The sequence below is a fragment of the Vespa crabro genome, chromosome 8 (assembly GCF_910589235.1).
Source record: "Vespa crabro chromosome 8, iyVesCrab1.2, whole genome shotgun sequence".
NCBI classification, from domain to species: domain Eukaryota; kingdom Metazoa; phylum Arthropoda; class Insecta; order Hymenoptera; family Vespidae; genus Vespa; species Vespa crabro.
The window spans coordinates 1022501-1049031 of record NC_060962.1 but is presented as its reverse complement, the minus strand read 5'-3'; the positions used below and the strand labels follow the sequence as shown (position 1 = coordinate 1049031).

General features: G+C 30.6%; 3 protein-coding genes and 1 long non-coding RNA gene across 6 annotated transcripts in view; 2 read left to right on the top strand and 2 right to left on the bottom strand.

The window, feature by feature from the left end:
* The window catches only part of LOC124426169 (MICOS complex subunit Mic60), a 12356-nt gene extending 9685 nt beyond the window's left edge, over positions 1-2671 (bottom strand). Inside the window, exons 1-8 of the mRNA XM_046967552.1 lie at positions 2550-2671; positions 2029-2114; positions 1578-1646; positions 1172-1384; positions 989-1095; positions 706-822; positions 367-571; positions 5-290 (exon numbers count right to left, since the gene is read on the bottom strand). Of these exons, the coding sequence (XP_046823508.1) occupies positions 5-290; positions 367-571; positions 706-822; positions 989-1095; positions 1172-1384; positions 1578-1646; positions 2029-2114; positions 2550-2594 (1128 nt within the window). The 5' untranslated portion in view covers positions 2595-2671. The remainder of the gene's footprint in view (positions 1-4; positions 291-366; positions 572-705; positions 823-988; positions 1096-1171; positions 1385-1577; positions 1647-2028; positions 2115-2549) is intronic.
* LOC124425901 (39S ribosomal protein L35, mitochondrial) lies at positions 2576-4301 on the top strand. The gene is made up of 4 exons (XM_046966939.1): positions 2576-2717; positions 3079-3238; positions 3313-3453; positions 3578-4301. Exons 1-4 carry the CDS (start codon positions 2687-2689, stop codon positions 3807-3809), a joined length of 564 nt encoding a protein of 187 aa, XP_046822895.1. The 5' UTR covers positions 2576-2686; the 3' UTR covers positions 3810-4301.
* Positions 4302-4436: 135 nt separating this feature from the next.
* LOC124425900 (fumarylacetoacetate hydrolase domain-containing protein 2) lies at positions 4437-10306 on the top strand. 2 transcript variants are annotated; one of them, XM_046966937.1, is made up of 7 exons: positions 4437-4851; positions 6819-6980; positions 7556-7591; positions 8206-8422; positions 9273-9607; positions 9687-9774; positions 9870-10306. In XM_046966937.1, the coding sequence occupies exons 1-7, from the start codon at positions 4703-4705 to the stop codon at positions 9930-9932; spliced, it is 1050 nt and encodes a 349-aa protein (XP_046822893.1). In that variant the 5' UTR covers positions 4437-4702; the 3' UTR covers positions 9933-10306. The 2 variants fall into 2 exon arrangements, with proteins under 2 accessions (XP_046822893.1, XP_046822894.1); XM_046966938.1 differs by lacking the exon at positions 7556-7591.
* Positions 10307-10459: 153 nt separating this feature from the next.
* On the bottom strand, positions 10460-12316 carry LOC124425902. 2 transcript variants are annotated; one of them, XR_006942601.1, is made up of 3 exons: positions 11893-12316; positions 11548-11812; positions 10460-11333 (listed from the first exon to the last, which is right to left on the bottom strand). It is a non-coding gene; the product is annotated as an uncharacterized LOC124425902 (long non-coding RNA). The 2 variants fall into 2 exon arrangements; XR_006942600.1 differs by having other exon boundaries at positions 10460-11280.
* Positions 12317-26531: the final 14215 nt, after the last annotated feature.

Sequence of the window (26531 nt, the reverse complement as noted above, 5' to 3'; positions counted from 1 at the left end):
AAATGTATAATTCCTCCTCAAATTTCTCTCGAGCCGCTCTCACTTGTTTCCAATAACGTTCAGTAATATTTCCATGTTCCAACTCATCTTCGAATTTCTGTTTGACATCGTCAAGATCATCCAACACTTTTTTGATATTTCTTCTTGCCGCAGTTTTCACATGAGCTGGTGCATCAAATTTGGGCTCATCGATCAAATAATACATTTGTTTGAGCGAATCTAAGACTTTAGTAGCATGTTCCTCTGCTTCACGCAATGCTTCTTCCCTTTTTTCCGTGGCCTCTTTTAATCTACAATAAATTGTATTAGTTAAAAAAGTAATTCTATTATTTATAAAACCATACTTCGTGCAATTTAAAAGTATACCTCTTCCAAATGCTAGAGGGTACCGATGTATCGACACTTTCTACTACTTTAATTACATCATGATTGTAATCCTGTAATGCACATATTGCTGTCTTATAAGCAGCAATAGCTTTAGCTGCAGTTTGGCCACAAAATGTTTCCAACTCGACGAGATTTTCCGGCATTAATTCTTTTGGTATTTCTTTAGATGCTGGCTTTTCAGTAACTGTGTAATATATAAATTATTTAATTAATATAATAAGTACATATCAATTAATTGTTACAAGTTTACGATAAAGTATGATTATGAATTAAATAATATAATCTAAATAATAAAAAAAAAAATAAATAAAAGCATACCGCCTTGAATTTCTTCTTGATTTTCTTTAGTTTCTTTGCTTACTCGAATTTCAGCATAAGGTTCTTTAGTAGATGATTCCTTCTTGTTTATCAATTCTACAAATGCTGATTTTGGAGCTATAGTATACACATGAATTTGTTAAATGTTAGTAAGTAAATTTTAAGATATAAAGAGCTTATTAATTTCTGTATAATTATAAATGCTTTATATGATAACGCAGGAAGGGACAAGGGGAAAGATTGATTGTAAATTAATTTGTTACGGATAAGGTTCTAAGCTCACGTTTATAATCTTCAAACTTCGTGCAATCTAATGATTTTCGATTAACCTGACCTGATTCTTCTTTTTCCGATGTACCCTTGTAGAAAATGGAAGTTATATTTGATATTCTAGAAAAAATACATAAACGTTAATATTGTTTGAGAATTATTAAATTATATATAAGGAACACTTTTCCTAACTTACTTCTCCTTCAGAGCATCTAAACGTGTAAGGATTAACTCTAAATAATTAGAGTCTTCCTGAAAGATGATTCGTATTGTTTTATCCGTTCCTGGTATCCATCCTTCTAATGTCGCTCGAAAGTCTGGATTAGTTTTCGCAAAAGCCAATACACCTATGGTCCCGATAGTTAAGGCTCCTAAAGCTACCAATGTACCGGAACTTCTGCTCTTCTCGCTTCCATCAAAAACAGATGTATAAATTTTATTTTGTAACTGAATAAAAATACATATCAAATCAAAATCAAATAAAAATACATATTTCTGGCCATGCATTTTCTCATTAATCATTGATATAACATCTAATATACAATCATACAGATATAACCTATCTATAAGGTTTAACTTCAGCATTCATAAAATTTAAATACCTTCTCTTGGAATCGGTTGAATACTTATGTCCAGAAAGTCTGGACGTAAGTCTAACATCCTTGCAAAACCTAAAAAAAAGCTATAACATTATAACATGTTCTTCTATATTATATATTAGTGAAATACATATTTTATTTGTTTTTTATGCTTTATATTACTCTGATATGAACTTGCTTTGAAAAGTTATCACAATTATCATATTAAACTTTGTACCTACGAATGGTAATCTATTTGAAACATAACCTTACCTGTCTATACGATATGTTCTACATATTAAATGAATTAAATAATTAAGAAACTAACTTCCAGATGATAAAATAAAATGTAAGAAAAATTTGTAAGAGAATTTCAGATCATAAACGCTATACATATAAAGAATCATAGATAAAATCGTTTGATAGATTTTAATCAAACTTATTTAAAACTTGTCATAACAGAATTTTTTCTTACTTTCCCTCCGGTTCACACTTGACACGAGCACGCGTTTCATAGTACCTGGCAGTTAGATACAGTCTAGAGTAACCGTGTTTTTTTACCTGAAAGGTCAAGCGTATGTCAAGTCAATGTTCCCAGAATTATATAAGATTCCTAATTTTAAGCCATCTTGTCACACGAGGTACGCAACCTTGATCTTATTCGTTACAATAATCACTGACAACTCGTGTAATTGTCTTCGTTCATAATTTCCAAGTAATGTGCAAAAAATACGCATCCTTCCAATCCTCGAAAAAGCAAACGAATTCGATAGAGAAATAAGGAAAATTTAAATAAAAGATCAATGACTAAGAAAATGTTGTTTTCCAATCATTCTCTTTCTCTCTCATTCTCTTTCTTTACCTCTCTCCCTTTCTCTCTTTTTGTCTCTACCCTGTTTTTAACCACAAAAAGAGAATTCTTTTCTAAGTAATGTCAAATAAAGATATCGTATGACAAGAAGACTATTTTTCTTATAGCACTACCACTTTACGTACCCCATTTAGACCGTTGCACGAAAATTTGAGTCCAATTCGAAACATCTTTTTCGGGTTGGCCGGTCAGGCAGCCGAAGGAAAAGAGGGAACGATGGTACAAAACAGCTGGCCACTGAACGGAACTACGCGAAAGAAGAATGTTGCGCGTTATTAGCGCTGCAGTTCGAGGTACGCTTTATTAAGGATATTTCTATATCGATAATATTTTCTATCATTACGACTATTTGTCATACGTTCTCGTTCTTACGCATAATTTCAAACACCTCTATCCTTTTCTAAATCGCCTCTTTGAAAATATTATTTCAGAATACTTTTTAGGTTAGATTTTATAACGGAGCGGAACGATCACATAACATTCTTAACAGAAGGAACAGTCCACTCGTAGTTTATATGTTTTGTCTTATCGTGTATTTATTTTTTTTTTCTTCTATTTTTGAATTTCATTCGAATGTCTCACTTTACTCGTAATTTTGATGTAAATCTTATTTTGTAATCATTGATAATTTACTATTCATTTTTTATATTTCAGGCATCGTGTCACATGCGACTGTAGGAAATGTTGGTACTCTTCTACTCAAAGAATATCCGAAACTTATTACAAATATTACCCAAAATAGATCCTCCTCTTTTTTATCTACGCAGACATGGTTTAATATAAACAGAGTAAAAGAGAAAACATCGATTAATTGGTACATGATAGCTATCTTTTATATTTAGAATTTTACATGAGATATTTTACATTTTAAAATTATAATTTTTACAGTGCAGTAATACCACATGGAAATATTATCTCTCTGCAAGATACATTAATTACTCCAAAAAGGACCTTAACAAAGTTTTCTTTGAAGAAAGGAAAAAGAAAGACTGTTAAAACAGTTATCAAAAGATTTTATAGGCTAAATTGGTAACACTGTTAAGCTTTAAGTCTAAAAACTATATATCTTGTAGATATAATATTAATGCCATACAGAGAATGAATATGATATAGTTCTAAGTGCCCTTACATTTAATGATATTTATTTTCATAGGGGTATATGGATAAGAAGATATGTTGCACATGACAAACATATGTGGAGAAAAACAGAAGGTAGAAAGCGTAGATTACGTCAGCATATTTTCACAAATGGTACACAGTCTTGGTTACTTGATACAATGGTAACCAAGTATTGGAGACGACCAAAATTCTATATTGATGATCCTTACAATCCATATCACAAAAGAGAAGAATTCAGAATAACACGAAAAAAACCTTTAGATTAAATTATTTATTTTAGACTTATTGAATATTAAATCAATTCTGATTTATCTTATAAAATATTATAGAATATGTTACAGAGAAAAAGAAATTATATCAAAAGCAAATCATTAAAATATTTTCATATTGACAAAAGTCAGTTTTTGCTGACTTTTGTCAATTCCCAAAGACGCTGAACATTTGAAAAAAAAATAAGTTCACAAAATATCACAAGATGGCGATAGTAAAAAAAATCCAATTTTACAATTTGTGAACTTATATTGATCCTTACTATATACGAAATTGCCTAAATTTTATTAGTCGCTCATAGTTTATACAATTTAATCGATTTAAGAGAAAGACAATCTTTCCACATAATTAAATACTAATATCAATAATACGTAACAGTTCAATAAAATAACATTAAAATTTATCCACATATTCAACAATAATCTTGCGAATAGAAAATTATACGAGATTGTTTCTAAATAAAAGAAAAAAGGTGTATGATCCTAGAATTTTTTGTTTTTAAATAAGAATACTAAAGCAAATTATTTTGCTTCAAGTGATAAAATATATTCGAAAGATAGAATAAAAAAAATAGATAACAAAAAATAAATTTGGATATAATTTGAAAGAATAATAATTATATGAAGAAGGTAGGTCATTATCGCAATACCAATGAGTTCCTTCGATATCCGTTAGAGGGACTAGTCAGTGTTACGCATTCTTCAGTCACAATCAGTCTTTCATAACGGATGTATCGATTTCTTTATATCACATTTATTCTATCTTTTTGTAATTTTGTTTATCATAAAGTTTCTGTTTGAGATTTGTTAATCACTGATTAAGGAGTATAAGCTAAATATATTTATCAAAAAAAAATAAAAGAAAAAATTCTGATAATAGAAACGAGAATATGCCGTATCGTGGAAGATACCGATTACTTGGCAGAACTTTCCTCTTCTTGAGGAGTTCTTGCAGCGAGAAAGCGAAAGTCAATACACATTTCGTCGCAAATATTACTGCTATTAGGAACTTCTCTGTGAACAGCGCGCTCAATATGAGGTGAGTCAAATACACCCGGTCTCAGGGACGTATTACTTTAGGGGTTCTTAAGGGAAACAATTATAATTTACTATTAGAAAAAGAAATATATATATATATATATATATATATATATATATATATATATATGTACATACACACACACACACACATAAATATAACCTACTTGTTTCTTAGTGATAATTGCGAAATATATACTTTAGGGTTAAATTGAAATTGACGTCATTGGTCATTTGATTATATTTGGACCTTTCTCTATTTGTCTATCTATATTTCTTACTTTTCTTTTTTCGTATGTCTTCTACACGTTCGCTTCATTTGGTATACTGCCAATGTTTCTAGAGTATTTTTTATTTTATCTATTCATTGTTATATTTATCCTCATGTTTATGAATCAATTAACATTTATGTCCACTTCGAAAATTTTTCTTTTTTTTCCTTTTCCTTTCGCATAAATATGTTTTCATTATGGAATAAAATTTATATACGTGCATTCCTATCTTTCAACCCTTCGACCTTATTAAATATTTGCACTTTGTGATCAGAAAAGAAGATGAAACTAGATCGAAATATTATTTGAATTATAACATATTGTAGCAAAAGAAAAAAAAACAAAAGAAAATTTTAACGTAATGAAAAAATATAATTTCATTTCATTAATTTGAAATTTAATTATTCAACTAAATATCGTTGAGAAAGTGAAATGGTAGAGTATGTGCGTATGTGTATATATTTATGTGTGTATATATACGCGTATATATATACGTACATATATGTAAAAAAAAGAAGAAAAGGACAAAATGATTAGATTAGAAAGTTACATTCGTATAGTTTACTTGCAAAACACGTTTGAACATTGTAATGTCGAATGTATTTCTAGTTGCAAAATAAAAAAACATTTGAGAGTGAAACAGTTCAACAGCATAAATCATTCTTTTTAATCTCGATTATAGATTAAAAATAAATATATATGTATTTCGAAAGAATTTGGATGATCATTGTCTTCTGAATGTAACTTTCTGGAGATATATTTCTTTCTGTATCTCTTTTTTTATTTTCTTTTTCTCAGTTATTCGTCGATTCTTTTTTCGTCGATTTCACGATATATTTACGTAAAACGATTCCTTCTTTTTTGTAGTTAACTATACTGTTATGAAAACTGTCAACGATGAATAACTATTTCGCAAAATTGATCGTTTGTCCTTCAAAATTATGTAATTTTAAATTTCTTATGTTTATTAATAATATTTTTTCCTAAATGCTTCGTTTTAGCTTGAAATATCAATGACATTTATTTTACATATTAATTTATATATTTTTGAATACGTAATTGAATGTTGATTCAAGTGTGTTTACTAAAAAAAATTCACATGTAGTCAAGTATAAAGAAAGTGATATAAATCGTTATCTATTGAATATTTTATTCTTATTTTTTTCTAATAATGAATGTATAGAGAATGTATAGAGAAATAAATTGCACCTGTGGGTTTAACGTCCCCAGGTTTTGAAATATTGAGGTTAGTTACGTATCAATGCGTCGACGTTTAACAAAGAATATGTATGTCTCTGTAGAAATAGTATCTCATATAATTGATATTCTATTCGCATGAAGTTTTGGTTAGTAAATATAAATTTAATAAATTTTATCACATAGATGATAATCTTTTAATTTATAAATAATTATTATAACCGTTTAAAAAATAAAATATTATAGAATAATTAAAAAATATATGTTTATAAAATATAGATAAAAAAATATGAGGTTACGATATATAGTTTGTAATACATATATACATAAATATTTTATATCTTGGATAATAAGTACGATTTGTTTATTTCCATTATTTACACTTTTAATCCTTTCTAAAATATCAGTTTAATTTATTTTTAAATATCAATCGCGGAGAGAAAGAGAGAGTGTGAGAGGACTTATTAAAATAAGTTCTGATATCGAATTCTCTTTATAGATTCGTCCAATTCACGAATAAAAATGGCGGTCCTCAACATTTAGGAGTCCAACTTAAAGAAGGTGGAGATATCATAGCAGTGTCTGCAGTTGATTCCAGGATTCCGAATTCGTTAAAGAAATTCCTCGAGGGTGGAGATGATCTTGTGAAAAGTGCTAAAAGGTAATTGTATTTTTTTCCTTGTTTTTTTATCTTTCACCTATCGATTATTAGCAATGTTATCGACAATTGATAATGGACGATAATGCATAGTGATCGTCCAAAAGAATTTATCAAATTTAAAAATAAAGTGAAAATAAGAATATTTTATATAAATATTTATGAAATTTTATTATTTTTTTTTTCTAATTTAAAACGAATCATTTTATTTAATTATTCTTTTATTGGTAATTAATATTCAAATTGTTTTATTACAACAAAATTATTGTAAGATTTTGAGATTAATAACAATTATAATTTTAATTATAAATTTCCATTGAAAATTTCAAGTAATTTCTAAAGTAAATAGAAAAAATAAAAATATAAAAGAAGTAAAGATAAAGTCAATTATACTTAAGTGATTTGGTCAATAAAAAATTTATAATACGAGATAAGTTACGAGATAAGAAGCGATCATTGAGTTTTATATAAAAAAAAAATTATTCGCGATTCAATGACTTTATTGTTTATTTTTTGTTTATTTCTTTCTTCGAAAATATATAAAATATCGTTCTCACATAAAAACTTTGTTTCGCCAGGGAAGACGATATCGATTTAATGGCGGCTGTAGAGAGGTTGGTTATTGCACGAAATTTAAGTCCCATCAAGTTTGCATTATACATTCCTGATCATTTTTTTGTTCTTTATTGAAAAAAAATTACATTTTGTTTAATTTTCATAAGGAAATCTAAAGTAATTTTTAATTGTCATGACTATAATTATTTCCTTTCCTCTCTCCCCCTCTATCCCCCTCTCTCTCCTTCTTTACTTTAAAAAAAGAGGGAGAGAAAATATAAGTTCTCTTATCGAATCACGTTCATATGCTATCATTTTATCCTTATCACATTGTTTGGCTTTCAGTAACGAACGAGATTTCGATCTTAAAACAAACAACAATGTTTCGTATTACATACAATTGAAAATATACACACTGTATGGCTATGTTTGCAAGTGCAAAATACAATACCTATCGCCTTACTTATTTCTAATGCCTCTTCGAACGTGAAAAGAATAGATTTTTCTTTTTTGTTTTTGAGCCTTGAGAGCTTTCATGTTATAAATTAGTATGCAAATTGTTCATTTCCTTTGTTCTTCGAAAGAAAAATGTTTTTTTTATATTGGACATACGTGTATATATGTTAAAAAGTGTATATATGTATTTATGATATAATGTATCATGTTTGAATAGAATCGTCGCCGAAGGACGTAGCATAATTCCGGCGGAAGACGTGAATTTTTTGGCACCGATTACGCGTATGGACAAATTAGCATGCATCGGTTTAAATTATAGCGGACATTGCGAAGAACAGGGCGTATCGCCACCGGAAAGTCCAGTAGTTTTCAGCAAATTTCCTAGTAACATCGTAGGACCAACCGATAATGTTATTTTACCTTCGATATCAGAGGTGAGTATAGATTTTGCATAAAAATATTTTTTTAAGATTTACATTTAAAGAAATCTACGTTACCGACGTGATTGTTGTATTGACTTTATAATTATGGTATAAAATCATGGACAAGTTTTATTCGAAGATATTATCAATATAATTTACATTTAACTAAGATATATAAGTAACAAATTAAAGGTCAGATGATTTGAATTCATATTGTCAATCAATAACATCGATTCGTTTCTAATCTAAATAATATTTTTTGAAAGACGTCTATGAAAAACATTAATGTTTTCAATTATATCCACTAAATTATATTATATTATGTTCTAAATTATATTGTAACTTTTGAAAATATCAATATCAACATTTGAATAGTCAGAATATTTTTAATCGTTGAGATTATGTAACCTATTAATATGTTTTTGATTTAATTATATTAGATATCTTTTTGATTTATAATGTCTCGTTTGTTAAGTTTGTTTAAAAGATAAGAAAAAAATAATAATATGATTTCAATCCAATGATTTTTTTATTTGTTTCGCGTAGAATAAAGTAGAAAATTAATAAAGGAGATAAAAAATCATAAATAAAGTAATAATTGGTTTTATGATTTTAATAATAAATATAAAAGTATTTAATTATATAAATTGTATAAACTTTATGACCTTGTAATTAATATTTTTTAAGAAATATTTCCATCTAATTAAAATTCTACTTACATATAAATTCGTTTATTGTATAAACGTTATTAAATATAAAATAATTTCAATTTATAAATAATTGTTATCCTCTAAAAAATACAATATTACAAAAATGATAATATATTCAAGGATATTAATATTTATAAATCTTTTCAATATAGAAGGTCGATTGGGAAGCTGAACTTGCTATAGTGATTGGAAAGCGATGTAAGACTATCAGTGATAAAGAAGCAGAGGATTGCATTTTTGGGTTCACAATTGCTCAAGATATAACAGCTCGAGATTGGCAGAAATCGAAACGCAATGGTGGACAATTTCTACTTGGTAAAAGCATGGACACATTCTGTCCACTTGGACCTGCTGTTGTGACGAAGGAATCAATATCTGATATTAATAATTTAACGGTGAAAACCTGGGTAAATGGTAATCTCAAGCAAAATGGAAATACTAGTGAACTTATTTTCAAACCTCACGAAATTGTTGCTTATATATCCCAGTTAGTATTATTTTCTTTTCATTTCATAATAGAAATGGAAGGTTTCATGTCAAAGAATATATTATATCTTTGCTTTTAGATTTATGACTTTGTTACCTGGAGATGTAATACTTACTGGCACTCCAGCAGGTGTAGGATTCACGAGAAAGCCACCGGAGTTCTTGAAAGTATGCTGAAATAAATTTCTTATTTCATTAAATAATTAAGAAAGAAATTATTTTCTCAAACTTTAAGACGTTAAACTTTGTTTTCTCTTTTACAGCGTGGAGACGTTTTGGAAACAGAAATTGGTAATCTTGGACGTTTGAGAAACAAAGTATTGTGATTGATGAAATGTAGTTATTTGCGTCGAACGAAACAGAGATGTCTTTTAATTAGTAAATGGAGAAACATGTGCTTTCTCGATTCATTTACGTATGTCAAACTCGAATCGTATCGATGATTTGTCACAGATAGATCAGAAACGTTTACGGACATGACAGAGAGCTGAACTTTATGAATATATGCGTAGCCATGCTACTTAAGAAAAATTGCATCGATATGCCTTTTTAGAAAGAAAATATGAAGTCGGGCAAACCATGAAATCCGTGTGGAACCCGTGCCTTTTAAATGTAATCATTCAATTTCGCTACTTTTATATACATTATGCATTTTATGTATTTGTACACTAAACATTAAAGAAAAACTGTTTCTACAGAATCGATTTGATCTCATTATCTTAATAATTGAATTTAAAGTTTACATTTAACACGTAACTTGTAGAATTATCATCAATGACGTATCTACGAACTACGAAGTTGATATTTCACGGACGTTATCGTTACCTACTGTCGGTATATTTAATTTCATCCATAAAAACAATGTGCTTGATAAAATCCATATCAGATGGCATCACTAGTAACTGTCAACAAAAAAATATATATATATATACAAAATATATTAATGTATAATAAAATATAATAAATATAATAAATATAATAAATATAATAAATAAGACGAATAAAATATTAACAAAGACACTATTATTAGTTTCACTGGTTAAAACATTTAATCTTGAGGTATATTTTATATGTCAGCAATTCTACTGAAACATTTCTAAATTCAGTAATGAAATTTTATTCTTCACATAATTAAATCTTATTGGACCCTTTCGCTGATGGAGAGAGGGTAGGAAAAAGAACAGAAGGTACTGATGAAGCTGAAAGTTCATGAAAAGTCAATCGACTTTCGAAGTCAACCCTCGAAAAATTGTTCTTTGGGGAACATTTCTCGAGCCTCCCGTTGTCCTCGACAATGGATCGTTCGATGGTACCTAATTCGCAACAATGGTTCTAGTGGCCATATATTAATAGTCATTCGTATATATACATACAGTAAATGGTAGAACAGGATGGGCATTGTTGCATAGGTCGGAAGGGCCGATATCGAACATTTCGAGTTCCGTATCGCGTTTCTACGAATTGCTTGTTCACCAGAGGACAGATGTCACACTCGATATTGTGAATGATAAATGACTCTTCAAAGATCCATCGTATTCACGTTTGAAATAATGATTTAGATGTCTTAGCACGGTTATGAAACAAATTTTACACGAGTACGAAACAAGTAATTTTGGAAATAGCAGCATCGAAAAATTGTATATGTTTATTTTAAAGATCGTACTTTTTCAAATTCTAAAAACGAACGAAGATCGTTAAGTTATATGATTCATCTTGTATATTATTTACTAAAAAAAAAAAAATTAATATTAAATTATTCCGATTAAGAGAAAGAAATGTTTGTTCAATGATAGTATAATTATAATTAATAAAGCATCTCACATATACGGATATATATTAATATTTACAATGAAATCAATTCAATCGAGATGAAGAAAAAAATAATGTAAAAAAAAACAAATTTCTATTTTCTTGTACTTCTCGTAATATTCTACCACTTACCCGTCTCCGCTTCGTTGAATAGATTCGAAGAAAATAATTATTGTCCTCCCGTAATTACGTCGATGCTTCGTAAGTGGCCGGATAGAACACGATGGACGAGAGAGATTTCTTAATATTCAATTATTCTCACGCGAGGAATACGTATACATACGCAGATACTTACATACATACTTATATATATACCTACACATAGGTATATCTATATAGAGTATATAGTATACAAGATTTGCGAGATCATTTGAATCAGTGATGTATACCTAGCTACCTATTTGATGGCGCATAATGTAAAAAAAATGGAGGGTGGAGTTGTAAGAATAAGGGAAAGGGTATGTTTTCTCTACTTACATACACGAGCTTCGCTATGCTTCATTCGTCGGTTTCGTAGTCACCGTAATTAGGGAGCGCGTAACAAACGGCCAACTATTATTCCACGATGGTATAATGACCGCGTGCCAGCGGGATGTTTGCCTTCAATTTGGTGAGCTTATCGTCGCCGTTATCGGCCGATTTATTGACCGAGCCCGGAGAAACGGCTTGCTCTAGGAAAAACACGCCTCGTGCCACGAAACGCCACGCATGAATTCATTGGGATTACGAAGGGGTGATCTTATCTGGTCCTCCATTAAGAAACATCGTGACGTTACCAATCTCCCACCCTCTTCTTTTCGATCCACCATCATATCTTTATAGCAAGTAAGTAATCACGTAGATGTCTTCGTATGTTGTTCGTTTCACTCTCTTTTTTCTTCCTTTTTTTTTTGAATTTGGTCTTATCCTTATCTTATTATAGATTCATTTTCATTTAATTTCAATGATAAGATTGAAGAATTAAGATTTTAAATCTTAGGAAATAATTCTTGTTTCTTATTTATTTTATTTTGTTTGTGTACGTAGATGGATACCAACAGTAAACTTTTATTGATTTATTAACAAATGCTAATTTATATTAATGTGTTTCTTTTCGTAATGTTTCTTTCTTTTCTTCTTTTGATATCGATATTTATAGATAATTGAGTGTTCCCTTTTTCTTATCTTTTATCTCATCAATTTTTTTATTGCCTACTTTATAAATAGATATTTCTAACAGAGCGAGCGCATGTTTCATTCAATCATATAAATATACATATGAAAAATTTAATTAATTGTTTTGTGAATATTTAGATAAATTATCAAAAAAAACGATTTTTTTTGGTTCACTAACGAACTGGAATTTTCATTCGAACACATACAATTCACCTTATATGCTTATGTACGAGATATATTGTATGTACATATATATGTCTCATGTATGGTTATATTTCATAGAATAGAACAATAACGATAGCGTTCTGATGAAGCGACGGAAGCGACGGCTTACGCGGTACGACTAGACCTGTCCACAATACCAACGACAATGGACGCAAACTACGGTCAATAAAGGCCGACCTTATGACTCCGTCACGACGGAAGCTCTTTCCGTCGACCTGTAATTCCATTTTCGAAAGGATACCAAACGATTACGGAAACTGATTAACGAGATAACCAATGATATTATTAGAACAAAGCTGATTAATGATAATGAACAATCAGTAAGATAATGATTTTGATAATTAACATTTTACTAGAAGAAAATTCCAAAAGAAGAAAATAAATAATGAATGTTCTCTAAATTTTTCAAATCTTGATTCTTAAATTTTATCATTTAAATTAAATGAAAATGAAGAAATAATAAGAAAGGAACCACGATAATTAATATTATAAAAGAAAAAAAATTAATAATACATGTTCTCCAAATTTTTGAGATCTTAATTCTGAAGTATTATCATTTAATATTAAATGAAAATGAATAAATTATAATAAAGTGATTTTATATAACTTGTGAATAATTACGTAAATTATTTGAAATATAAAAAAAAAAACATTTTTTTCAAAGTCCACTTCTACATTCTAATAGAATATTTAAATACATGTAAGATAATTAATAGTACATATAGGCGAAACAAAATTACAATAAAAATTGCAAAATAAGATGAATAAGAAAAGATTACTTTCGAATATTATACATTTTTTCACAAAAAAGTTGAACTATTACAAAGTGAATAAGTATGTCCGTATAAAAATAATTAATGAACTCACAATTTGTTATTTTGATGAATATTTTTTTAAGACATCAACTCGAATATTTTATCTTTCAAATCATCTTAAAAAGTAAAATGAACGTGTTAAGATAAGAAGTATAACAAACTGCTAATTCTTCATGGAAGCTAACGAAGGTGGCTACCTATCTGAAGAACACGCAGCAAACGTGTACTAATGGCGTTTCGATTAGCCACGATGCGGATCGAATGCCGCAGGCTAGGCATCGTTGCACCTGCCGATTGGCTTCCTTTTCCTTTCTGACGTCCAGACTGCAGCTGAACGATTTCGATCTTTCCCTGATTACTGTAGTTATTAGTTGTTGGTGTCCTTCCGTGACTGATAGTCTTCACGTTCTCCTCGCTCGACAACATTTTTTTCATTGTAATTCTCGAGTGATCGTTTCATTCGATATTCGAACAAAAAAGAGTTTAGGGTAAACAGTTGAATTATCGATTATCATGACAACAGTGATTACTTTTTGTCTTTTCAATTTAATATTAAAGAATTTTATAATATTTATTGTTTATTTTATTATTGTTATCGTTGTTGTCTATGCGTGTTTTATTCGTTTTTTGGTTGAATATTCTATAATATATGTGAAAAGTTTACAAGAAAAGGATCCTATATATAGGATATACTATAATTCAGAAACGATTTTGTTTAGCTTCGTTGTTAAAAGGATAGGTCTTTTAGTTAGGATAGATTTAACAAAAGAACGGAACGTGGCACGGTTTCTCAAAAGTATCTAAATGAGTCGTTCAAGAATGAAGCGTGAAAACAGCGCTTGAATAAGGGCGCAGTTCCAGTTTCGGAACAATGGAGAAAACTAAGTGGTTGGGTATGGTTCTCAACGGGTGGTATACTAACGGCAGGGGTTTTCAAATTTTTCAGGATATTTGAAGAATTCTTTAAAGTTATACAAAATTTTTTTGCATATGTCAATATAACTATTCAAATAAAGTTACTGATTTATCGTTAAAATTTGTTATTTAGATGGACTTTTCTAAAATCATATTTATTTGATCGAATGGGAAAATTGATCAAATCCTTTTTAAGGTTCTCGAGATAATAAATAGTCTGCACTTACTTAGAATCGATTTGTGCAGTTGTACACAGAAGGGGCGGTTTTTGGTCAATCGACAGTTTGGAAACCCCTGTGCTTCTAGGATATATCGAACGACAATGTCAAAAGTCAATGGTACCCTGTTATTCGGGACATTATGGGACATCGTTCATCACGTCTCACGACAGGGAAGCTGGGCGTCCGTATGTTCTTGCCAATTCTGTGGAAACCATCAACCTCGCGACTCTATCTTTTCCAAGAATGAATTACACTTTAAATCAGTAGATAGGGACTAGTTGATCGATACTTAACGAGTTTCGTTACGGTATTGATTTTAAATATAAAGGATGATTTTAATAATCTTGTGGTACGATGATTTAAATTTAATTTCTCTTAGAAAATTCGATTTTAAACATTAAACAGCGACATTAGAGTGTCCGGATGGTTTCATCGATAATAATTAAAAGAATAAAAATAGGAACAATTTATATCTAATTAAAAATCAGCGAACTGTTCACCGTATTTGAATGATAAGAATGAGGATTACCTATAAAAAAGAAAAAAAAGGCAAAAGGTGATAAGGAACACTGATAAGTACTTTAAACAGATCCCATCCAATTTCTTTTCTTATCCGATGGAAATCTCGTCCTTCTGCGCGCGAGGATGAGGAATCACAGGGAAAAATCAGTATTCCAAGAAGGAGAGCCTTCTTACCTTCTTTTGATGGTGACGATGGTGAATGCGAGAGAATGAGATAGAGATAGAGAGAAAGTAACGGTATACGCAAAAAACTGACAGATTTACGGTAAGCTACTGTTACTCGGAGACCAATCACATTTAAAGAAAAAGAATAAGAAAAAAAAACAAGAAGTCGAAGAGAAAAGTGTTTGTTTTTTATGTGGATCTTCGTTTGTTGATCACTCCTTGATCTAGAGTCTAAAATCTTGAGTGAATAATGAGACATGATTGGCATTGTTCTACCAATAGAAATTTATTTTTCTCTTTCTTTCTTGTTTCCTTTGCTTTTCTCAATCTCTCTCTTCTCTCTCTCTCTCTCTCTCTCTTTCTATTCCTATTTTTTTATGCTTTCTTTTTCTACCTCTCTCGTTCTTTTTCTTTTTCTCTTGATCCCATTCTCTTTCTCTTTCTTTTCTCGCCTGAGTATATCCTCTGGGACACCTGCGTTTCACGCTGTTCGCGGTAAACCGTTACGGTCATCGGACAGAGATTTCATCTAATAAAGACATAATTCTAGCAGATAGAATCTTACCTTCTCTCTTCCTTGCTTTGGTTTGCTTTGCTTTACTCTTGCGCGCGCGCACATCTTCCAGTATCTTTTTACGAGCGACCTATCTTACCGTCTTCTAATTTCAAAACAGATCGAGTGTCGTGCCTCCGAATATATATGATCTCATAGTCACCGTTCCCGGAAAGAAGAAAGAAGCTTTTCTCGTTTCACTACTTCGTTAATTCGATTAAATCGTTTACATTATATACCAAGTCTCGCGTACTAATGACGTTTTTGAATTCTATTCGAGTCATTTCTTCTTTTGGAATTGAAAAGATCTTTATCATCAAATTGTTGTTAATCCAAAAACTCGAGTTGCCTTATGTGAAATAACGTCATGTGTTTTTATAGGATGACCGTTAACGTTTTGTGCAAATTGTGGAGGTAATAGATAAGTATTCGTGATAAATCGAATGATTCAAGTTTATAATATAAATATTATATCAGTATTTTTGAAAATCTTACATGGCTAAGATTTTTTTCTTATAATTAAAGAGCTTTTAATAAAATTTAAAATATATAAACTTATTCAAATTTTATACTTAATTTCCGCTATAAATTGATGCCTTTTTATTAGGCCCTAACAATCAAGATTACCAATAAAAAAATATATAGAATAATCGATAGAAGTTGAGAAGATCATTTGATCTCTCTTGGTTCTATGATAAATCTTTAATCGTTTAGTTGATAAAATCAAACTTGCAATTTTTACAGTAGCACCCCTGCGTATGTCCAACAGGATCGTTCGGTAGGTAAGCTAGAAAAGAGAGTGCCGAGGGGCAATCCGGTAGCGCGTTTACTTTTAATCGCTGGCGAAAACGCTCTCGTGTCTCGACGCACAGTAGTGTCGAGTGCCTCGGGAGGCAAAACAAGTTGCTCTTCGTCTGTCGCCATTCGCCATTCCAATCGACGGCAAAATGGCCGGCCATTCGCTGCGATAACAACAAGTTGATGAAACGATTAAAAGCGTTACGAGCATGTAACTTCTCTCTCTCTCTTTCTCTCTCTTTCTCTCTATCTCTATCTCTCTTTTTAGAACAGTTCTAGATGACTGTTGTTATCACGAAATATATCATATGTGTGTGCGTGTCTATACGTAGCCGGCAGCCGATTTCCAACGCAAAAATTTTCCCTATTCGCATGTATGAGCGCGCATTCACCCATGGGAGCTCTCAGTCAACGGTAAAAGGGAGACGTCTCCCACGGGATGTCAGCTTCCCTTTCTACGTAAGGCCATTCCCCGAACGATAAATCCAGTCCGAACAACGTTAACCGTGATTTTCGAAACTCCTACCGTCCGAAATTTGCCAACTTGATCGTCTTACATGGCATATACACATACATATATACATGTACAGAAATATATGTTGTGACCAATAATCATGTGACCAGTAATCATGCTTTTATTTCTTTCTTTTTTCCATTTTTTCTTCTTCTTTTTTTGTTTGATATCTTTGAGGATTAAAAGGAAAGAACAAATAATATAAGAACATCTCTATGATATTTGTTATAAGTGTTTGTTATACGCGTTAATTTGAAGACTTTTTAATTTGAAGATCTTTTTTTTAATATTAAAATGTTGGAGATTGTATTTAAATTGAATTTATTGTATATTGTACATTTTATATTTTTCTATACGTAACAAAATTTGAAATTGACACTCATTAAAATTAAATTCATAAAAAATTGATTTCTCTATGTTAAAACTGTACTGTATATAAACCGTTGGTTATATAAAAACTATTAATAGAATATTACAATTTAAAATTAATACTTTTGTTTTTATTTTGGAAATAAAAATAAAATGATATTATTACTATACTTATATTTATTAATTTAAATTAACAAAATATTAGCTGTTACAGGTAATTATAATTTGAACACCACTGTTCTATACTAAAAATATTAGAATGTAACGATTGAATTTTTAGAATAGTAAAAATTAAAAAATATCTTATTCTATTCTATTTCAGTTTCAATAATTGTTAAAATCTTCCCGTTAGTTTTAATAGACACTTCGAGCCGCGCCATTTTTAGAAATTTCGTGTCTCAAGATATCGAAGATAGGTGGCGAGTATGGTTAGAGTATAACCCCGTCGATCGTATTCATCTGGAGGAAAGTAAAGTGTCGAATGGTTTAGCTTGTAAAATAACTTTGTCCATTAGAGTCATTCATCACAGATCACTCAATGATCATTTCAAAAAGCAGGAATCTCTTTGGTAATGCCATTTTCACGGTAATTTTCAAGTTTCTTCTATCTATAAGAAAACATAAACGAGAAAGCGGATTGGACGAATTATAACAGGCAATATAAGAGTGAAAGGGAGAGGGAGAGAGAGAGAGAGACAAAAAGAGAGAGACAAAGATAGAGAAAGAGAGAGTGAGAGAGAGAGAGAGAGAGAGAGAGAAAAGAAAAACAGTCACGATAAATAAAGTCTAAGTCCATTCAAGTAAGTGGTTATGTTTTTAACACGTGCTAGAGCCTAACAGCACTCTATGTCCTCCTTCTCCTCCGCCTTTTCATCTACTCTCTACGCACGTTAACATCATCGCACTCGTAAAGCTCGAGCACACGAACGCGTTCGTCCACCGGCGCCATTATCGCGAAACCAGGATCGTACATATATGCTCGGGTACCCTATCACGTATTGAAATTTCAAATTCGAAATTTTCACAACTTCACAATTTTTTTTTTACAATAATACCTTATTTAAGAAATTATTCCTTTAATTAAATTCGTTTCGATTAAAACACCAATAAAAATATCTTTTTCCAAATAATCGATACGGGAGATTGAATAAATTTAAATAATCCTATAATATCATTTTAATTCATTAGAATAAAAATTCTATCAGAAATTGTTAGAATCATTTTAAGTGATTTTTTCTAATTCATTGATAGAGCTTCTACAAATCAATTATTTTAAAAACACGAACAGCTTGTTATATTCCCTAAGACAGTTTTACTTTATGATTCTTCCAAAATATCATTAACACATATTCTTATTTTCTACTCAACTTATTTTCTATAATTTCATCGAATTAAAAATTTTCTATTTCTTTCTCCTTTTCTTTCTTTCTGCTCGTAATTTACTTTATCGTTCGATTTTCCAAGAACATTTTAAAAGTAAGTACGTAGGAACAAATTACGATAAATTACAACGCTCGGAGTTCGACCCACCACTTTAGTTGCATCCCTGTGCTAAGGATAGGACGGTGTCTTTGCAGGAGTGTAGACTTTTACGCGTGTGGGAGGAAAAGATAAAAGGGAGAGAGAAAGAGAAAGAGAGAGAGAGAAAGAGAGAGAAAGAGAAAGAGAGAGAGAGAGAGAGAGAGAGAAGGAAGAGAGAGAAGAGTCGAGGCTTCTCTCGTCGAGATGGGAGATGCGCCGACATAACCGATAAATAACAACGGCAACGAGCCTGTCAGACCCTTGTTAAAGCATCGCGCGCACGCTCACGCGCCAAGAGTGAACGTGTACTCGCTCCTGCCCTCTCACGCATTAGAATACGCTTTAACACACACCCAGAAATCGTATCTCTTGCTTTTGCGCGAGTAGAAGCTTCATAGATGCGATAGCCTCCGCGATTTCTACTTCTGTTATACGTGTGTGTACGTGTGAGAAAGAAAGAGGAAGAGAGAGAATAGTAGTTAGAATGTTAGATTACAAGAAAGAAAGAGAGAGAGAGAAAGAGAGAGAAAGAGAGAGAAAGAGAGAGAGAGAGAGAGAGAGAGAGAGAGAAACGTGTGTGGACGTTTCGACCCCTGAGGGCTCTGCTAGTGACGAATATTATTGTCTCTCGTGAGGATCATAACTATGCCACACTGATTAATTAGCCTGATCAACCGTTCACGCTGCTTGTAAACCTTTACGACTATTTTACGATTGTTTTATAGAGATTTTCTCTTATTTTCTTTCTTTACTTTTATTCTTTTAACGGTTCTGCGAGTTTTATTTATCGTATTAGATACATATGTGAGAAATAAATAATCTATGAAATAATCTATGAACATTTTATAATGAAAAAATTTCTGTGAATTGATGATCGATATCGAGTAATAATCAATTAGTAAAGATTTTGTTGAAAATTGTTAATTTTTATCTTTAGTACTATCTGAAAGTATATTATTATTATTATTATTATTATTATTATTATTATTATTATTATTATTATTATTATTATTGTTATGTAATGATAAAAAATTTTTGCATATAGATATATCTTTGTGATAAATTGTTGCGTACATATTTCATAAATTTTTTAAATAATCAATTGAACCGAATTAAAATGTTATATCTCATTTAAACATAGTCGTATAAGAATACAACATATCAATTTTTGTTCAATGAAAACATAGCTACATATATATTTTATAATAAAATTATTCTACTTCCTCACTTGTTTATTTTTAATCAATGAATTCGATCAATTATCGATGTAAGGTTATCGGCAAATCGTTAACAAGTCGAACCATTTCAAATAGTTCGTATTATACTTTCGGGTTTCTTTTTCTCCCCCTAACGTTCAGTTCGTCTTTTAAGTGAATGCGTAGGACGGATCACCGGAGGCCAGATGCTCGTTGTTTGAGGGATGCCGATACTATTCTGCGTTATCCTAAATCGAGCGCAGGAGATGAGCGCACATGGAGTGTTAAAAGTCGCACTTACGAGCCTCGACATAAATACGTTCGCATCCGTTTACGGGGCTACTCATCTTTTCCATTTATTACTTTAACCTGGTTACGAACGATCTTTTTGGATTTGCGTTGAAAGAATTTGTTGGTTATAGACCATACGATTTCCGTTCAATCTTTAACGATCCGAGTCTCGAAAATCATCTTCTAGTTAATAATTAATTAATTGAGTTCTAATAATTAAGTTCTAATAATTAATTGTTTTAATAATTAATATTTCAATTTGAGAACAAATAATTATTCGTTGTCGCATAAATTCTCTCATGAAATTGATTTTACAATCGATGATAGGAATTAGTCTTGTATACGAGAAAACATTTAAAAATGGTTATTTTTGTTTTTAATATATAAATGTCATTTTTAAAGTGAAAAATAAAGAAAAAAGCATCGTAATGGCTGTACGTAGTTATTTAGTACAGCTTCTTTTATATGAAAAAATATTGATATCTATGAAGATTGAAATAATACAAGAAAAAATATTACAATTCTTTTTCTTGCACTTATTGTTAGAATTTCGTTTAGAGATAAAAGTAAAGAATGAAACAAGAGAAGAGAAAATAGCAGTTACGGATTGGTGTGCCGTCTTGTTCGAAAAAACGAGACGAGAAGAAAGAGGGAAGATAAAAAAGAGAATACACGGCAGATGCAACGAGTACAGTCGCTCTTGAGAATCGATCTTTTGCTTTCGTAAAAACTGAGACAAGAATAAAGTAGAGTGATAAGCGTTTTCGAGAACACAAGAGAAGTAATCTTAACCAAGGATCGAGAAAAAGTCTGCTTCGAATTAGTCTTACGGCGCGTGCCTACATCTTGAGATTCTTGTTAAAAGACGAAGACGGATCTTCGAGTTTTAGATTTATTTCTCCTTCTCTCTGCAATGCATCGTTCTCGTTAAGAAAAATCTAAAATTTAATTTTAATTTAAGGAACTTTTTTTTGACTAGTAGAGTAGTTTAGAAAATACCTAATTATAATAATAGATATGTATTAATGTAAATATGTATTAATGAAAAATATCGATTATTAAGTAGATAATGATTAAATTAATATTTTTAAATATTTAATACTTATATCACATTAAATTATTTAAATAAATAACGAGACATTAATTATTTAAATATAAATACAATATAAATAATATTATAAACAAGAAAATATTTGCTTTTCAATGTCTTATAAAATTTTAATCTTATATAACAATTATTAGATTTACTATTAAGAATGTAACTGTCGATAAAAAAAAGTTTTTCCAAAACTATTATTAATGATAATTAATAATAAGACCATTATAAATGATATATCGTATCATCGTAAAAACTTAACGAACAAATCATAAATTTAATCAAATACATTTCTCTTTACGAACAATTTATTAACTGACCTTTTCTCGTAACTATTTTTTTTTGATATTTTTTTCTTAATAACGATCGAAGATTTAGCGACAAAAGGTTGCATAGAGCTCTTTCAGGTCCTTTCCTTATATTTACCTTACTATCCTTTTAATATTATCTTCGAAGGTTAACACCTGGCCATGTATAGTATACTGGCACGGTGTATATCGGTTTCAGAAGCGTCGGATAGGGGCTGCCAACACCCCTTGCAATAATATTTCTCCGACACCAAGGCGATGTTTGTAGAGTAAACTAAGGCATCGCGAGATTATCCAGTCGTCTCTGCCCTTCGTACCCTTCGTTTTGCTTTTTATTGCTATGAAAATTGTTCCCGTGTCCCATAACGCGGACGATCTCGCGAGATTCTTTATCATCGAAGCTTTTTCGATCTCATTTAATAAAAGAAGAATATTCTTTTGTCGAATAATGTTTCCTCACATACAGAACTATATATAATGTATATAAATAAATATGATAAGTAGATATATATTATATTTGTTAGTAAGTATACAATATTTATTGAGTATAATGTACATTTTTAGCGGAGAATACTAAATACAATATAGTTTACTTAAATATTAAATATTGAAAATTTTAAGATTACTTATCGTTACATAATTTTTGGTTACACTCCAATATTCATCATCTTAGTTTTGAAAAATTTGTCTCTGACTATGTATATTTTTACAATAAAACAAAAAATATATATACAGTATCAAATTCAGTGCCGTCCTTACACGTCTACATCTTTCGTCATGCACAGATCCAGTTTCCTTAAATTTATTCACCGGTGCACGAATTACAGTGTCCGTAAAAGAACCGGATTTTTAAAAATCATCTTGACAATCTACCCGTGGTATCACTAAATTTCATCCCTTTTTATGTGACACCTTGCTACATGAATTTACGTTCATGCATATTTATCATGAATTATAACTATGAGCACAGGAAATAGTTGTGAATATAAAAAAATTAATTCTAGCATATTGCAGGACGTTTTACTTTTTCTTTTTATTATTGCTGTTATGCACATTTACTAATTTATAATTGACATGTATATCTACTAATTATATAGGAAAGACGTATTTTTAAAATTTATTTTATTTATAAAAAATACATAAATATATTTCGAAGATACCCTATATATTACACGATAAATTATCTACAACTGTACAGTGACGATTCTTCTAATTATACTTTAACGAAGTAACTTGCTTATTCCCATATAATTAATCTTCCAACTTTTCCTTCGTTTTCATGAAAATCTTGGCAATTATCGACGCAATACGTCAGGCCGTGCTCGAGGGAATTTTTCGAGGGTGCACGTGAGGCAAAAAGGAGAATAAGAGGAAAAAGAAATAGAGAGGAAGGAGAGAGAAAAACGAAAAGACGAAAGAAAGAAAAGAGGCGGAGTAAGATCAATTTCATGCAATATGTAGAACAATTTCTTTCCGTTATTCTCGAAATCCATCCACTCGGGATTGGCTATGTAACGAGAAAAGAGAAAAGACGACTCACATATATATATATATGTACGTATATATATATATATACGTACGTATATATATATATCGTATATATATATACACATTATCTTTCTCTCTTTCTCTTCACAATTTTTCCTATATTCTTTATTCCTACGACGATTTATGTTCTGTCATTTTTCCGGCCGATGAAGAAGCTGGAGAGGGAGAGGGAAGGAGAGAGGGAGAGAGAGAGAGAAATAGAGATAAAGGGAAATAGAGAGAGAGAGAGAGAGAGAGAGAGAAGAAGTGAGAGAGAAAGAGAGATAAAGGGAAACAAAGAGAGAGAGACAGAGAGAGAGAGAGAGAGAGAGAGAGAGAGAGGAAGAGAGAAAGAGGGAGGGAGAGAGAAAGAAAGAAAGAAAGAAAGAAAAATAAGAAAAGAAGTCGACAGGACGAAAGGGCAGACGTTGAAGGGGGAAACGGAAGTCGTTCAAAGAGGGTGGAAAGAAAGACGAAGAAAGAGAGAGAGTGATAGAGAAGGAGAAAAGAGTAAAGACGAGGGGTGGCGAAAGACCATTTTCTCTTCGGAGAGGTTTTATTGGCCTTTTTATGGGACGAATAAACGGCTCCGTTACGCGGATTTACATACCGCTTGCTTCGTGATTCACTGACTTCCATTTGCAAGACTACGTGCCTGCACATGCGCATACATAGTACCTAGATATAAGATGAATCGTGCAATTTGATCACTTTTATTTAGAATTAAGGGGGACTTATAAATAGTGCATTACACACAATAAACTTGCGGTTTTAATATGGATGTAATAAATTATATGAAATCAAAAACTATTATTTCGAAACACGATTCATTAATCGATCAAAAATAGGATTTTATTATATTATATTAACCCTTTGCTCTATAAAGTTCTCAGTGATGTGACAACAATATTTTTTTTTTAACTTTTGAATCGTCTCTACATTGAGTAACATTTTATTTAGTTAACAATAAACATTTTTATTTAAAAATTGTTTTAAATTTATATGTATAAGTATATATATGTATGGTTAAGATATTGGAAATAGCAAAAATCAGATTATAATTACCAGAGAAAAAATTGAGAAAATAAACCATAAAACAAAAGGTTAACGCGTTCTTATAAAAAAATAAAATTATAAAAATGTTAAAAAAAACGATTATTTGAAAAGGTAAGAAAAAATACGCATTTTTAATAAAAAAGAACAAGTAAAAAAATTATGAAAGCGAGTCGACCATTATCGACTTCTCTAGACTAACTGACGTAACTATAACGAAACATTGCGGAATGGTTTATTAGACTATCGCTCGTCACGGTTCAAAGAGATCGCTCAAGTTCCTCTAATTAAATTATTAAAAGCCGACTTAAATTGGTCAATTAACGTCGCCCATAGCCGTAATTTAGGGAATCTTTGCGTCAGCATTCCAGTCAAATATATTTTTTTACATAAGATTATCGACTGTTTTGTACGTGGGAAAACATATTTTGTTCGGATTAAAAATGGGTTATATACTCGTAATTACGAGACAATATTGCGTCACCTGTAAAACAATTTTAATTTATTCGCCAACAGTCAAGGCATATCTTTCGTTCTTTCTTTTTTTTATTTATTTTCGTCGTTAACAAAGAGATAAATTTTTTTCGTCGAAATTTTCACATAACGATAAATTAATTATGATATATATAAGGTTTTTTTATATTGAGTCACCTAAATATCTAAAAAATAACATATTTTTGAAAAGAAAGTTTGACACAAAAATTGTTCGATTTTAGAAGACGAATATAAAAATTGATATATAACATTGATATGATTTGCGATTGATTGAGCAAACCATCGTTTTTACAATATTATTATAATCTGTTAAATATATGACATTTATAGTATTTTCAGTGTTTATTAATTCTGAAAGGTAACATATTGTTTATAACAATTGATATGTACCTGCAAATAATATTTTAAGGATTCTCGATGAGTTCAAAAAAGTCTATTAGACAACTAACAGTCATAATCAGAAAAGATTTTTTTAAGGAGATAAAATCTGAAGAGAAATAGAAATTTTGTAATATCTATGTATTACTTGCATAGAACAAAATTCCAAAAAAGCGTCCCCTTTTTCTTATCGTTTTCTAAAAGTTTACGATTCCTCTTACAGCCCTATAACCGTAAGAGGTATGGCCTAAGTGCAGTTTCCAATTAAACACTCCATCTTACTCTAGACAGACAGGCAAATAGATGAACATTTCAATATTTATCGCAGAAAAGACAGGATAAGATAAAACAGGATCGGTTCGGACATGGTTGAATAAGATCGAATAGAATCAAATATGATTCAATTGGATCGAATTGAATCGGCTTGGGACGAGTATGTTCGATTCAGGATGGCCCCGGCTGGCCAATATCTAAGGAAAGAAACGAAAATTGCCAGTATCTATTTACATCTATTCTAAGCTATTTTTAACTATCCGATCCGAACCGAATTGAACCGAACCGAACCAGGTCAAGTCAAGTCAAATCAGACCTAGTTAAGTTGACCCGAATCAAACCGATCTGAGTCGAACAGAATAGAACTGAGTTAAGCAGACCCGACTCTATATGAATATAGTCGAGTCGAACCGACCAATCAAGCCGACTCATCTCGAATCGTGCCGACTCTATGTTGTTTAGTTGTGTTTGAATCGATCTTATTCGATCTAATTTGACTAAATTAAATTAAATTTGATCCTTTTGAGATCTAATTCGATCTTATTCGGTCCAGTACGATCCTACTCGATCCTACTTTATCATGTTCAATACTATTCGATCCTATTGGAAACGATTCTATCGTTATCGATCCTATTCGGTACTATTCGATCCTATTCGGTACTATTCGATTCAATTCGGTACTATTCGATCCTATTCGATCCTATTCGATCCTATTCGGTTCTATTT

Excerpts from the sequence above, each read along its gene's own strand:
- LOC124425900 (XM_046966937.1), top strand. The coding sequence starts at position 4,703 with ATGCCGTATCGTGGAAGATACCGATTACTTGGCAGAACTTTCCTCTTC. Across the intron at positions 4,852-6,818 it reads AACAGCGCGCTCAATATGAG|ATTCGTCCAATTCACGAATA; the intron begins GTGAGTCAAATA and ends TTCTCTTTATAG. Across the intron at positions 8,423-9,272 it reads TTTTACCTTCGATATCAGAG|AAGGTCGATTGGGAAGCTGA; the intron begins GTGAGTATAGAT and ends TTTTCAATATAG.
- LOC124425901 (XM_046966939.1), top strand. The coding sequence starts at position 2,687 with ATGTTGCGCGTTATTAGCGCTGCAGTTCGAG. Across the intron at positions 2,718-3,078 it reads TATTAGCGCTGCAGTTCGAG|GCATCGTGTCACATGCGACT; the intron begins GTACGCTTTATT and ends TTTATATTTCAG. Across the intron at positions 3,454-3,577 it reads AGATTTTATAGGCTAAATTG|GGGTATATGGATAAGAAGAT; the intron begins GTAACACTGTTA and ends TTATTTTCATAG.